Source organism: Watersipora subatra, chromosome 7 (genome assembly GCF_963576615.1).
Source record: "Watersipora subatra chromosome 7, tzWatSuba1.1, whole genome shotgun sequence".
In the NCBI taxonomy this organism is placed as follows: domain Eukaryota; kingdom Metazoa; phylum Bryozoa; class Gymnolaemata; order Cheilostomatida; family Watersiporidae; genus Watersipora; species Watersipora subatra.
Window position 1 is genome coordinate 31,567,214 of NC_088714.1, and position 13,899 is coordinate 31,581,112.

The 13,899-nt window shown below is 37.8% G+C and overlaps 1 protein-coding gene across 1 annotated transcript in view; it reads right to left on the reverse strand.

The window, feature by feature from the left end:
- The window catches only part of LOC137400163 (U3 small nucleolar RNA-associated protein 25 homolog), a 51,842-nt gene extending 42,816 nt beyond the window's left edge, over nucleotides 1-9,026 (reverse strand). Inside the window, exons 1-5 of the mRNA XM_068086478.1 lie at nucleotides 8,909-9,026; nucleotides 6,007-6,058; nucleotides 4,120-4,237; nucleotides 1,998-2,129; nucleotides 696-853 (exon numbers count right to left, since the gene is read on the reverse strand). Of these exons, the coding sequence (XP_067942579.1) occupies nucleotides 696-853; nucleotides 1,998-2,129; nucleotides 4,120-4,237; nucleotides 6,007-6,058; nucleotides 8,909-9,000 (552 nt within the window). The 5' untranslated portion in view covers nucleotides 9,001-9,026. The remainder of the gene's footprint in view (nucleotides 1-695; nucleotides 854-1,997; nucleotides 2,130-4,119; nucleotides 4,238-6,006; nucleotides 6,059-8,908) is intronic.
- Nucleotides 9,027-13,899: the final 4,873 nt, after the last annotated feature.

Here is a 13,899-nt window from a genome sequence, read left to right on the forward strand (position 1 = left end):
CAAATTTGGTAGTCAGTGTGCTGAATACATCAGAATAATGAAGATGCTGATATGCTACTCGCCGAAATTCCTCCCACAACGTATGATAGGGATACAATGCTCTCTCCGAGCTCAGCATTCTTCATGTTTCGTAAATGCTTGATATTGCGTGAGTGAAACAATATTAGTGAAAAGTAAACTAAAGTGAAAGTTTATTGTGTATTTTAGCATTTAATATAATATTTACTATGAACATTACTGTATTACACCTATAAAATTATATATATAATTTTAATTTGTTAGCCATGTGTCCTAAGATTAATAACGATGTCAAAGGAAGAAGAAAATGATTATCATTGCAATGAAGCTAGAGTTACTAGGTTAACTATAAGTTAACTATAGTTACTAAGGTTAATATACTATTTTGCTACTAATTTTTAATAAGTACAGTTCGCAAATAAAATTTTCATGTTTTTTACCAAGGAGTGTTTGAATTAGATAATTACTATGAATTTCTATACACCTCTATACAACATTTTGGCCTTACGATGACAACACTGAAAGAAATTAATGTAGTATGGTGGAGCTTCACTGTAGATCACATGATGTAATGTTCATCTCAATGGCTTCTAATATCTCTTTTGGTCATGCATAGGCTAATAGCAGTCAGAACGGCATATCTATACCGTGTTAACGATATCACTTCAACTACCTACCAAAGGCACAGTGTCTCTCTCCGCTTCTTCCAAACTTGACTCGGCAAGACTCAGCTCATCTGCACTCCCAGACTCCTCAGCAGAGTCGTCCAATGATTCCTCTTCTCCACTCAAATCTGCTGTGCGCTTTCGCCTTGCTAAACCTGACTCAGTGTCATCTGCATATGCAATAATAAAGTGGTTAGCTACTATATTTGAGTAACTACGACAGATATTCAGCAGCATACATATTATGTTATTATATAACTCTTATATTACACACAATTAAAATAGAAAAAGGATCTCTCATCCAATTTACATAACACAAATTCGATTCTGCTTCAAGGCGGCATTGAAGACTGACATACAATTTAAACAACCTTCCATCCCCTGAATAGTCCAAAAGGATTCAGCGCTGTAGGCTTAGAGGAACGTTAGTCACAGGTTACTGTGACCATAACATTTTTATTAGTTTTTTGCATTTCTAACTGCCTAGATAGACAAAGAAAAGCATGATAAAAAGGGAAGAGTGCATAAAGTAGAAATTACGGAGAAAAGGCTGGAAAAAGGTGTAAGCAGATTGAAGGGAGATGAAAAAGAGGTTGAAAGTGGGGAAAGGGTGAAGGCGGAGTTGGTAGCTAAAGAGAAAAAAATATTGAAAAAAAGGACTAGAAATGTACAGAAGAGAAATGGAGAAGACAGAAGATAGAAGAGAAGTATTAGAATAGGGGCAGGAAAATAAAAGGCAAAAGTAGGTACAGCAGAAGAGCAGGGAAAGAAAACGATGAAAGGAGAGAAAAGGACTGGCAAAAAGAGAGGGAGAGAGAGAGAGAAGAGGTGGAAGAAAAGGAAAAGGGAGAGAAAAAGCACAAAGAAGGTGAAAGAAAAGAGGGAGAAAGTATAAGGAGAGAGAGAAGGGGGAAGGAAAAAAGGGTAGAAAGGAAAGAGGGGAGGAAATAAGAGAAAGGACGGGGTAAAGTAAGATGGTGTTAGAAAAAGAAGAGGGGCAAAGAACAAAAGAAGGGAGAGCGGTGAGAAAAGGGGAGGGAAGGGAGGGAGGAGTAAATAAAGGAGAACTCTGCACAGCAGCAATTGAGGGACATCAAGGCAGAGCTCAACTGCAGCCTAGTAAATCCCTACTTACATATGTAGCCTACATACGTACATCCATACGCGCATTATGCACACATATCTCATACGCACATTATGCGTATGACTTTTTAAAAGGGAAAGTTGCAACAAAAACTGAATGATAAAACCTTTACAACGAAGTTGTCTTATCTCATCAAAGAACAACAACAACTGGTCTCATTTATGTCATACCTTTGCTTTCTCCCTTTTCACTCTCTTCTATATACTCGCTGTCATCCTCCATGTTGCTGTCATCATTCATGTCGCTATCACTCTCTGCATCGCTGCTATTCTCACCATTGCCTGATTCTTCATCATCCTCCTCTAGAATACACAAGAAAACACATGCGGTGTTAGTTCTGACGATAGACCTATTAACTATACTAAGTATATTAACTATTAACTATATTAAGTATAGTTAATAGGTCTACGGTTCTGACTAACACATGCCATTCATTTAAATAATCAATTGTTACCAGAATTTGGTTTCTCACACAGTTGTAAGTTGCAAAAAATCCATGAAAATGCTAAATTTTAAAAACTTTCAAAGCGCTGTCATTAGACACAACTATATGCTACTAAAGATATCTTCAAGGCAAGACTTTTTAGAGTAGAGTTTAGCTTACATTTAAATGCTAGGATTTAGGAAAGTCATCGTTGATCTACAGTTTGATTTTTAACAGTTAATTAGCTGGTATGAATGTACACTAACATTTTTTCCCAAAGTCTTCACAAATCCTCCAAATATTCAGTTATTAATCATTAGTTTGAAGTAACAAACTTTTAAAACATATCAGCATGCGAGGTTCTTTCTAGAGGAACTATTAATTGATGTAACAATTTTGTGAAAATATGGGTTAATCATTCCTGTACCATCATTGTGAGTTATGTCTAGTCGCTATTGTAGTATTTAGTAAAAAGTTACGAAAAATTATCACTGAACAGGCTTCATTTTTTCAATTCAATGCATAACAGAGCATCTGTAAAAAAATTGGAATTACCATGTTTTTACTGACCTAAAAACACAGAAACATGTTCTCATATCAGTTCATATGAAGCATTACAGAGATCATGGCAAACAATGAATGGTCAGCATATGCTGAGTGTAATTGCGAACAAATAACAGGCCGATGAGAAGACAATTTAAAGTGAGTTTCAGTTTAAGTGAAAAGATGAAGCAAAATTATTACTTTTGTTATCATCTCCTATTAAATCACAAATCTACATACATTGATTCAATGCTTAACAGATGAAACATATGATCCCATTGGCAAGACAAAACTGGAGATTCGTGGATATCTCTCGTGCCAGAAAAAATTGCTTATGATGACACAAACACTCAGATCCTACAGATGCTGTCTTTGAGAGCGTATTACAGCCATACTTCTACATGCGAACTTAATGCGTTCAAGGACCAAGCTTGTATGTCAATTCTTTCAAATCTCAAATCAATTTTTCCTATATAAAATAACTAAATACAAATTAATCCGTTCCCCAACCTCTGAAAAGAACCACCTCAAAACAGGATATTATAATGAAAAAACAGTTTTAAGCGTTTTAATTCACTACATGCACTTACAAAGTAACAAATAGGTTACCCATCTAGTAATTACGATCTGCAATAAAATGTAACATTAATATACATGTACAGTACTGAATGAAGTTCTTCCTTCAAAACAATCGGTAGTGACTAACAGCAGTTTGAGATAGACTTGTTGGCAACACGTATGCTACTTTTTTGTGACACTATATAGCGAGAACTTTAGATTTAACTTAAATGAACTTAGCTTACTTGAGCACACACTTGAGATGAGTTTTACTCTTACACTAAACTTAATGCTAATTTAATCTTCATGTTAATTTTTTATTATATTCTTTCAGCTTGACTCTTTTTGCCTTGCATTTAGACTTGCTCCCACCTTCCACCTTCACTTTTAGCCAGCCTTTTAAATCCTTTTTGATCCGACACGAAAGATCGAGCGATGCTGTACTCTTAAACAGACTCTTGCATACTCTGCCACCTAGCAGCAGCATTGCGAATTGTCTTGCATCTCAAATTTGTTTCGCATCTGAAGGCAAAAAACTTGATCGAAATTTTGCTCGTATCTTAAATTTCCCAACTTGTCATATGTCGAGGTATGACTGTACATAAGCATGCAAAATTTGGGACGCTTAGCTATATAATTCAAAAGACTTTTGTGCTGTATCATAAATAGATCCCATTTTGAGTACTGCAGCATTGCTGTCTACAGAAACAGGCTATAGTGTTATACAAGTAATATAACGATCTGAGTATGAAGCAGACTTGACTCACCGATGCTAGATGAAACGCTGTCGGATGATGCAAGGTCAGCATCAGCAGCTCTGAGCTCACTCATAAGTTTTTTGACAGCATCCTCTTCTTCCTCTGAACTCTCAGAGCTTGATGACTCCTGTTAACATGAAACCATAGGTCACACTCCTTTTGAGATGACAAATGATGGGTGCAGGTAATTAGACCTTACTGAAGAATACTGTCATAAAATACCTGCTAACAAAGAATAATCTTTCATTGTATGGACAAAATGCTTATTGAATAAGCTCACAGTTCAGGTAAAACTTGACTATGAGTGTTAAGAAGGATCTTTGTACTCAAACGATGAACAAGCTTGAATCTATGGTCTGAACGATTGAATTTACCAATTGAAGCAGAAAAATATGCGGAAAAGAGAAAAAATAATCTTTTTTCAAGTGGGTTGATCCCTTTTTCATGCATGTATGTACCTATAAAATTATTTTTTCTACTCAGCAAACCATAGTTCAATTTGACTATGAAAGCTACATAATGGAAGAGTAAAGACAGGGGAAGGTACTGTAGATAAAGACAGAGTTTGTCAAATTAAATGGCTAACATAATGTTCAAATGGATTCAGAACAGAAAGGTAATAATTCCAACAAACATTCCCCAAGTATTATCCGATTTTTAGTAAAAACAGATGAATTCACATTAAGGATCCGTCAAGATAACAACATTTTATGCTATTAAAATAATAAATTAGATTGGTTATGGTTATTATATATAAAAATATATATATTACATAAATAATACGTAATATATATATACAATATTATGTTCAGTATGAGTATTACATACTCATACTGATAATCATAGTTTATTTGTGCGTAACATCACTATTACGCACAAATAAACATTTCGATCTGCTCCAAGCATACAAAAGAAATTAAAAAGTCTTGAATTCTTACAAAACTTTCGGAAGCCACACATTTCCAGAAATTTTCAAAGCACTTCTTTAAAACTAAAACTAGCAGTAGCCTCCAAATGTGAGGAGAAAATGATGTGGAGCAAAAAAAACATCTAAATGTGATTAAAACTAAAATATGTACATTATTAAAAGCCCTTGGCAAGATATCTCTGGCATTCTTGGCAAGATATCTCTGGCATTCTTGGCAAGATATCTCTGGCATTCTTGGCAAGATATCTCTGGCATTCTTGGCAAGATATCTCTGGCATTCTTGGCAAGATATCTCTGGCATTCTTGGCAAGATATCTCTGGCATTCTTGGCAAGATATCTCTGGCATTTTTGGCAAGATATCTCTGGCATTCTTGGCAAGATATCTCTGGCATTCTTGGCAAGATATCTCTGGCATTCTTGGCAAGATATCTCTGGCATTCTTGGCAAGATATCTCTGGCATTCTTGGCAAGATATCTCTGGCATTCTTGACAAGATATCTCTGGCATTCTTGGCAAGATATCTCTGGCATTCTTGGCAAGATATCTCTGGCATTCTTGGCAAGATATCTCTGGCATTCTTGGCAAGATATCTCTGGCATTCTTGGCAAGATATTTCTGGCATTCTTGGCAAGATATCTCTGGCATTCTTGGCAAGATATCTCTGGCATTCTTGGCAAGATATCTCTGGCATTCTTGGCAAGATATCTCTGGCATTCTTGGCAAGATATCTCTGGCATTGGTTTAATTAACTTTCTTTTTTATTGCAGAAGTCTCAAAGAAATACATAATGATAAGGCTATCTCTACCACATTCAAATCTTGGATGAACCTAAATGGTGTGAAAAAGGCATCTTCCAGTTCTTGGTTGCATTTGAAGATAGATGAACCTTACCTGATATGGGCGCTAACCAAGATAAACAAACCATCACTACAGACTGGTGGATGTAAACTGACATTAGTGTTCCTACCTGAGCTTCCTCATTTTCAACACCCTCATAGACACGTTTCGCAGTTTTCCCTCTACAATGGTCAGTTTTAAAAGTGTCATATAAAATTACAGTAACAACTAATAGGTAGTTTGTTTAGCATATGAAGTCCATTAGGCAAACGGCATGAAGTTGTTTTGTCATGCTATAACACAAACTAAAAATTACCAACACAACACTAAAAATTATGGCTGTGGCTGTTTCCTGCTGATTCAGCTCCAGCTAAAATGTATAGCGAACTTTTACCAAGTATCAGTCATAGACACTTTGGGAATATGACCATCTAAAACGCATTCATTCGACGTCCTAAACTCTTAATTAGACTGGGTATTCCAAAACGATTACGAGACATTTTAAAGTACAGTGCACCCTCAGGATACGATTACCCTGATATACGATTTTTTCACCTTATGAAGTTGAACATGATGAGGTTTTCACCTCATTATACGACTTTTATTTCACCATACGAATTCAAGAAAATTTTCGCCCAAGTTCAAATTTGGCAGTCGATGTGCTTATTGCATACGACGAAATAACAAAGACGTCAAAATGCGGTTCGCCGAAAACATTTTCACAACGTTTAGAAGAGACACGATGAACGACTTCTCTCAGGTCAGCATTCCACATGGGAAATTTTGTGAAAAGTACATAAGCGAGAGCAAATATTTATTTTTAGCATTATACTCCCTTTTACTATAAACTTTTATTCAGCATACGTATATAAATACCAGTATCTATATTTAATTCGTTAGCTATGGAATCGGAGACCGATACAAACGTTACAAGAGAAAGGAAAAATGATTTCCTCTTCAACAAAGTTGGTGGTCATAAATAAATAGGAAGAAGGCGCGGTTATTGTTAATATTGCCAAAGAACATGGTCGCAACCAATCAACAATTGCAAAATTTATTATTTAACAAGAACTCTATTAAAGCAAGCACAAGGAGCTTACGACTGACGACTTGAAGGAGTTGAAAGCCATGCAGAAGATCAGGATACAAGAGGAGCGACCATTTAGTAGTGGCGAGGAAGTAGAAGAGGCAGAAAAACCTACATCGGCAGAAAAACTTCAAGTGTTTCAAGTGTGGACTGGTACATGAAAACAATACTGTACAATACATGTATAATGTATATATATTATATATATACACTAACTTTAGCAAACTATTAAAACATGATAGAGGAGCACTACCCCCACAATTATTTTTTATTTTAGGGTTTGGTATGTATACTTCATATGTGAAGCATTATTTATAAAATTTTGACGATTTTTATCAGGGGATGTTTGCATTGTATAATTACAATGGTTTCTATACCCCTACATACGAATTTTTCACCATACAATGTCAACCCTGGAACGGATCAACATCGTATCCTGAGGGTGCACTGTATTACTTATCACTTTAAAACCAATCAACTATTTGTACCACAGGTATCCTTTAGTGGGATATTGCCGAAGCCGAGGCCGGGCCGTAGTCTACACACCCAAAACAACAACAAAGGTCCATGTAGTTATGAGCAAAAACAAAAGTATCCACCCAAATATCTCACCAATCCGATGAGCAGCACACACAAAAACTAAACCAATCGACAGAGCCACTCATCATGTCAAAATATTCCAAGTTTCAAGTCATGTCTTGCACAACTCACCTTAGGGTTTATCAAAACTTGTCCAAAAGTCCCTATTAATTTGAGACTGTCCAATTGCTGTTTTAGAAATGGTCGCCGCTAGCCTAGCCTAACGTCCTAATTCAACATCTCAGTAACTATCGGGGCATTGCTGAGTGCTCCCGAACTTTTTTAATCCTTCTTTTAGGCTAGGCTAGTGGCGACCATTTCTAAAACAGCAATTGGACAGTCTCAAATTAATAGGGACTTTTGGACAAGTTTTGATAAACCATAAGGTGAGTTGTGCAAGACATGACTTGAAACTTGGAATATTTTGACATGATGGGTGGCTCTGTCGATTGGTTTAGTTTTTGTGTGTGCTGCTCATCAGATTGGTGAGATATTTGGGTGGATACTTTTGTTTTTGCTCATAACTACGTGGACCTTTGTTGTTGTTTTGGGTGTGTAGACTACGGCCCGGCCTCGGCAATATCCCGCTAAAGGATACCTGTGATTTGTACAGTATCTGAGTCTATGAGACTGATATCCATCAGTGCTGTCGACCAAGCTGGTGATAGATAGGCCTAACAATGTGTGTGAAATTTAAGCAATTTCATCACATCTAAAGCAATGAGGTAACCCAGTAGCCATCATTCTCTTTGCCAGTCTCATTGCTAATTTATAAACCCAGTTTACCTAGATTTGAAAAAGGAGCCCAAACGGTTCATGGTCATAATAAACCAACTTGGGTTTACTATGACCATTAGGCTAACTGCTTGAGTTATCACTAGCTCAATTCTATCCATCTTATTGCAAAAATAGCCTCTTAGTAATAAATAATCGAAAATATCTCAAGCAGGTTATATTATTTCACGGTTTTTCAAACAAAGCGCATGCTTTTAATTACTGAAATGGCTAGAAATGTCTACTGTAGTCCTGGCAAGCAATATTTGCCACGGTACATCTACTCCATGTGAGAAAATGAAGTTGGTGGCTGTAAATTTAGTTAAGAACAAATAAAGCAAACAAAGCTCGTCGGTTTGTGATCAGACCTGCCAACCCAAGTGTGGGGCAATGCGTGAGATTTGGTTTTGGGGCAATTGATGTATCAATGATAGTATATATAAAACTGTGGAAATTGGGGCAAAAATCTCACGCATTTTCATTTTTTCTTTGGGGTGATTGCGTGAGTCTCACGCCCAATGCGTGAGAGTTGGCAGGTATGTTTGTGATCGACAAGTGCAAAGTATTGATGAAACTCTAATTTTTGGCTAACCTGCCAGACACCGAGGGTATTGATTCATCGAACAGCGCCATGGACTGGTTTTCTTCGTCTGCTCTTGAGATTTTAGGGCGTCCTTTTGACATTTGAATTCGAGCTCGTCTCCCCCGCTTTGATTTGTGCCCCATTTCTAGGATGATTACTACAGTATTTTAGAGAAAACAGGTAACTTTATTTACAAGCTGCTCCGTTCACGCTGTAATTGCTGTAGAATTGCGGTAACCTACTGATTCATCCTTTATCGGTTAATATTTTAAGCACTGTATACGCGCGGTGAGCCTCGGACTACTGCTAACGACATCGATATATGACATTAACAAAATTATATTATTTACCTCTATCATTAAACGCTCTGCTGCAACAACTCCTAAGAGTAGCCGCCAATTTCATTACGTGTATTCACGTAATTTCTATGAACGCAGAGAGGTGTTGTCTATTCGCAACATCAACGCACACGTATGACCAACTAGTAACGCCTTCTTATTAGTTATTTTGCCAATGTTGACATAATTCACCATCATCTGCATGTATCATCACCATGCCACAATGCACATCAACCAACGTCAAGTCGTCAATACACATTTGAAGTATTTATTCTTTCAGCCTGCCCTCCATGCTCTCTTCTGACAAGCTTTCATGATTCGAAACACCTACCGTTGATATTATGTGCTAGTTTTATTATGTAATTAATACTAGCTTTATGCAAGCATTGCTATATAAGTCAGCTACTGTTCACTGTAAGGACAGTCTACCATGTGATGGTTCACTGGTAATACGAAACACAAACACCAATAAAGAAGAGAGGAGTTGAAGTGAGGAGTTGAAGACTTCATGGTGTTATATGATTATATCCGATTTCGATAGATTTCAACTAACGGTTTGTCCTTAGCCAATAGAATGACGCCATCGGGACAATGTCATGTATGATAGCCAAGTTCTCTTTTGATAGGGTAGTCTACCGATACTCCTCCCTCTTTGATCGTAAGCAGTGAGTGATCTTGTCTACCCCTTCCAGTGCTCAGAGAGTTCAGACATTCTACGGATGCTCTTTGTCTCTTGGCTCTTCTCCATACCTGCCAACTCTCATGCATTGGGCGTGAGACTCACGCAATCACCCCAAAGAAAAAATGGAAATGCGTGAAAAATGCGTGAGATTTTTGCCCCAATTTCCACAATTTTATATATACTATCATTGATACATCAATTGCCTTAAAACCAAATCTCAAGCATTGCCCCACTCTTGGGTTGGCAGGCCTGCTCTTCTCTCTCTTCGATGCCTGGTGAATAGACATGAGATCCTGCTGCTTACTGCATCAAAAACAAAAATCCACGCTTGTCGTGTTGGGTTGCGTACATCTAGGAAGGGGTGACCAACTCACCGTGCGCGCTCGCTACAAAACAGGTATTCTAAATTCCTGTATACTGTAATTTTTCTTGATGTTCCGTTTTGATGTTCATGATTTCTGCAGCTGAGGGTCTAAAAAAATAGTCAAGCGGCCTCAACCTTCACCTACTGAACAGAGTGTCATGAACATCAGGGAATATGTCACAGCACTACACAAGGTGACTAGAGAATGCCAACTTGATGCCTTGTATGATGATTACATGCTTCAAGTTTTGCTGTTGGGTATCAATGATGATCAACTCAGAAGAAAATAATTTCATGATGCTGGAGGTGATTGTAGTTTAGTTTGGAACAAGCAATCAAGAGATGCAGAATTGCTGAAAAATCCAAGAATGACATGACAGTAATATAGTCAGACTAGCTGTGCCTTCCGGTGTTGCCCAGGTATTAAAAATCATCTTATAAACAATGAGAAATGATAAGAGTTGCCTACCACTTGCTATTAGCCTGGCACATTGCCAATGGAAAATAGTATTAAAAATCAACTTATAAACAATGAGAAGTAATGAGAGTTGCCTGTCACTTGCTATTAGCCTGGCACATTGCCAATGGAAAATTCTAGTAAGCTAATTAATAAGGGGTAGGCTTCTAATGATGGTACACTATGACGTTGCATCAGCGTTGTCCAGCTACAGCTTTTCTAATAATAGCTATGGCTGGAGGGATACACATGCACACATACTTTGAGAAATATGTACTCTTATATAGATGAGTCGGTTCAGGCTGTGCATCTTGTTAAGAAACATACAAGGCAGTCATTAGCAGGTGTTACGAAACAACCGTAAAGTTGACTGATTGAAAAGTCAGGATGGGTTTTTTGTGCAAACATGATATGTTACAGCCAATCGAAATGTCCACTGTTTGAACAACATATCCTAAAATATCCTAGCGATAGCCAAAAGTTCTCAGATTATGTCGATCTTGGCAACCCAAAGCTAGATGATAATTGCTCCAAGCTTTGATGGTCCTACAATGAAAAATCTAGTTGACTGCACTGTACAAGTAGAAGGAAAGTGCCTATATTTTTATATCTTACATACATAATATATTTTCACCTACTTTCCCTAAATGCTTCTTTGGAGACTGGGAGGATTTCGTTCAAAGAAGAATAGATTAATCTAGTGAGTAGCAGCAGTCTGGAGCATTTTGAGTGGCTGTAAAAACATGTTCACTGGTACTGGATGCCTGCCAAGGCAATACCATACTGAGCTGGGTGAAACGTGGTACCTCACCAGTGTCATAATCGCAAAACTCCCCAGTCTATTGTCACAGACATAAAAGAGAAGCTTGATTCATACACTGATGAAGGTATTCTCACTCCCGTTAATTATTCAACAGGCTGAATCAGCAACAGTGCGTCAGTCTGTAAATCAGATAGAACCTTGAGTGTATGCTTCGACCCCTTTAATTTAAACAAGGTCATACAGCATAATCACTTCCCAATTACCCACCTTGAATGATGTACTCAGTAAGCTGGATGGGGCTAGAGTATTCTCTTTTTATGAAATCAAGGATGGGTTCCTTCAACTCTCATTAAGCAATTTCTCAAGTGATCTGACCATGCTCTGGATACTATTTTGCAAATACAAATGGTTGGAAATGCTTTAAGCTGTCTTCAAATTTAAAAGATTGCCAAAGAAGGTGATCCGCTGCCTTAGGAGAACTCAAAGATCTACCTACATAAGATGAAGCCAAATAGGATCACAATGGAAATCTTGAAAGATTGCTAACAAGAGCAAGAAGAGTGAACCTCAAACTGAACAAGGATGAAAGCGAATTTCACCTTGATGGGATATCATACGCTGATCACATTGCTAATCCTGATTGGGGCAAACTCGATTCCAAAAAAATCAGTGCTACCAAAGATGTGGAGGCACCCATCAACTATGATAGAGCAAAAAGCTTTCTTGGTCACGTTAATCATTTGCCTAAGTTCATTCCTAACTGCTCAGCAGAACGCGAACCTCTTAGGTAAATAGAGTGAACAACTCATACTTGGCGTGTGCAGAGAACCAAGCCAGGGATTTTACCCAGATAAGCACCTTATTATTGAATCCTTACATTTGAAGTACTTCTGGGTCAACGAACATGTTGTCATTCAAATGAATGCAAGTACCAATGGACTTGAGGCAGTGCTCTTACAAGGTGGTCAGCTAGTCTATAATGGACCAAGGCGTTTATCTGAAAGAGATCAGAACTATGCTCCCATTGAACTTGAGCTGCTAGCTATAGCTCATGGAAACTGAAGTTTGACCAGTATGTATTTGGGAGTCCTGATGTGACAGCTCACACTGACCATAATTCGTTAGAATAATTCTTTGCAAAACTCTTGAACAAAGCACTGACAAGACTACATACAATCAATGTTTTTGACTCTTCACCGATATCCCACAAAGGCAATCTATAAAATAGGTGGCGTCAAGCAAGTCTCAGCTAATATGCTTTCAAGAAGCCTAGTTGACGAAGCAGATGTTGCAGCTGTTACTACTGAACAAATTTTCACTGTTAATTAGTTTTGAAACTTCATGTCAGACCTGACCATAAAAAATTTCAAAAGAGATCTTCTAGTACTCGACTCAACATATTAAATGATCAAACAACACCAAAGATTTTTGCAAACCTCCGCAAACTTTTGTTGATGATCCCGTCATGCTGGCCAACCAAGCTAACAGAAGTTCCAGAACCATTAGAACAATACTTCACACATATAGATAAACTTGCCTTGCTTAATAAAGTCATCTACAGAGGTTAAAGGCTAGTAATACCTGATAATTCTAGAATAATGATATTGGGCAAACTTTACAGCAGACATCAAAGGACAGCTGCTACTGTGACCGGGGCTTGAGCTACAGTATATTGGCCACAGATGGCCAAGGACACCAAGCAAACAACTGATCAGTGTGTCATGTGTGGGCTTGACTCCCCTAGTTAGCCTGCTGAGGCTGTCCACAGTTTATACCAAATTATTTGTGGAATACGATTGAGATAGATATTATGACCTACACAAGCAAGAAATACCTGATGCTAGTGGCCCACTTTTCAGGCTTCTTTCAAAGTGAACTGGTCAACAACCAACAGTTCGCCACAGACATTAAGCTTTGCAAGAAGACTATCACTATATACGGCATACCACATCAACTATATTCAGACAACGGTTGACAGATTCAATCAAGAATAAGGAGTCATGCACTTCACATCTTTACCTAGACACCAGCAATCTAATGAGAAGGCTGTAGCAGCGGTTTAGATGATGAAGCATATAATACAGATTCAAAGACTAATATCTGGCTCTCCTGGAGCATTAGAACACCTCTACTAAAGTCATGACTAGTTTCCCCATTCAGAGAATGCTTCCTGCTCAATCTTGTCAATGGGAAGCAGTTTCAGAGAGGGTGATCTTTTAGATGAAAAAGTAAAAACAAAGAAGCTGCCCGACCAATATCATAAAATGCCTGCCAGAGATCTACAGCTTCTCAACATTTGATGTCTGGTTCTGGTAATGGACATTGAATCAAAGAAGACTAGAAAGCAGCGAGGAAAGGTCATTGAACAGCTTTCCAATCGGTCATACCTAATTGCC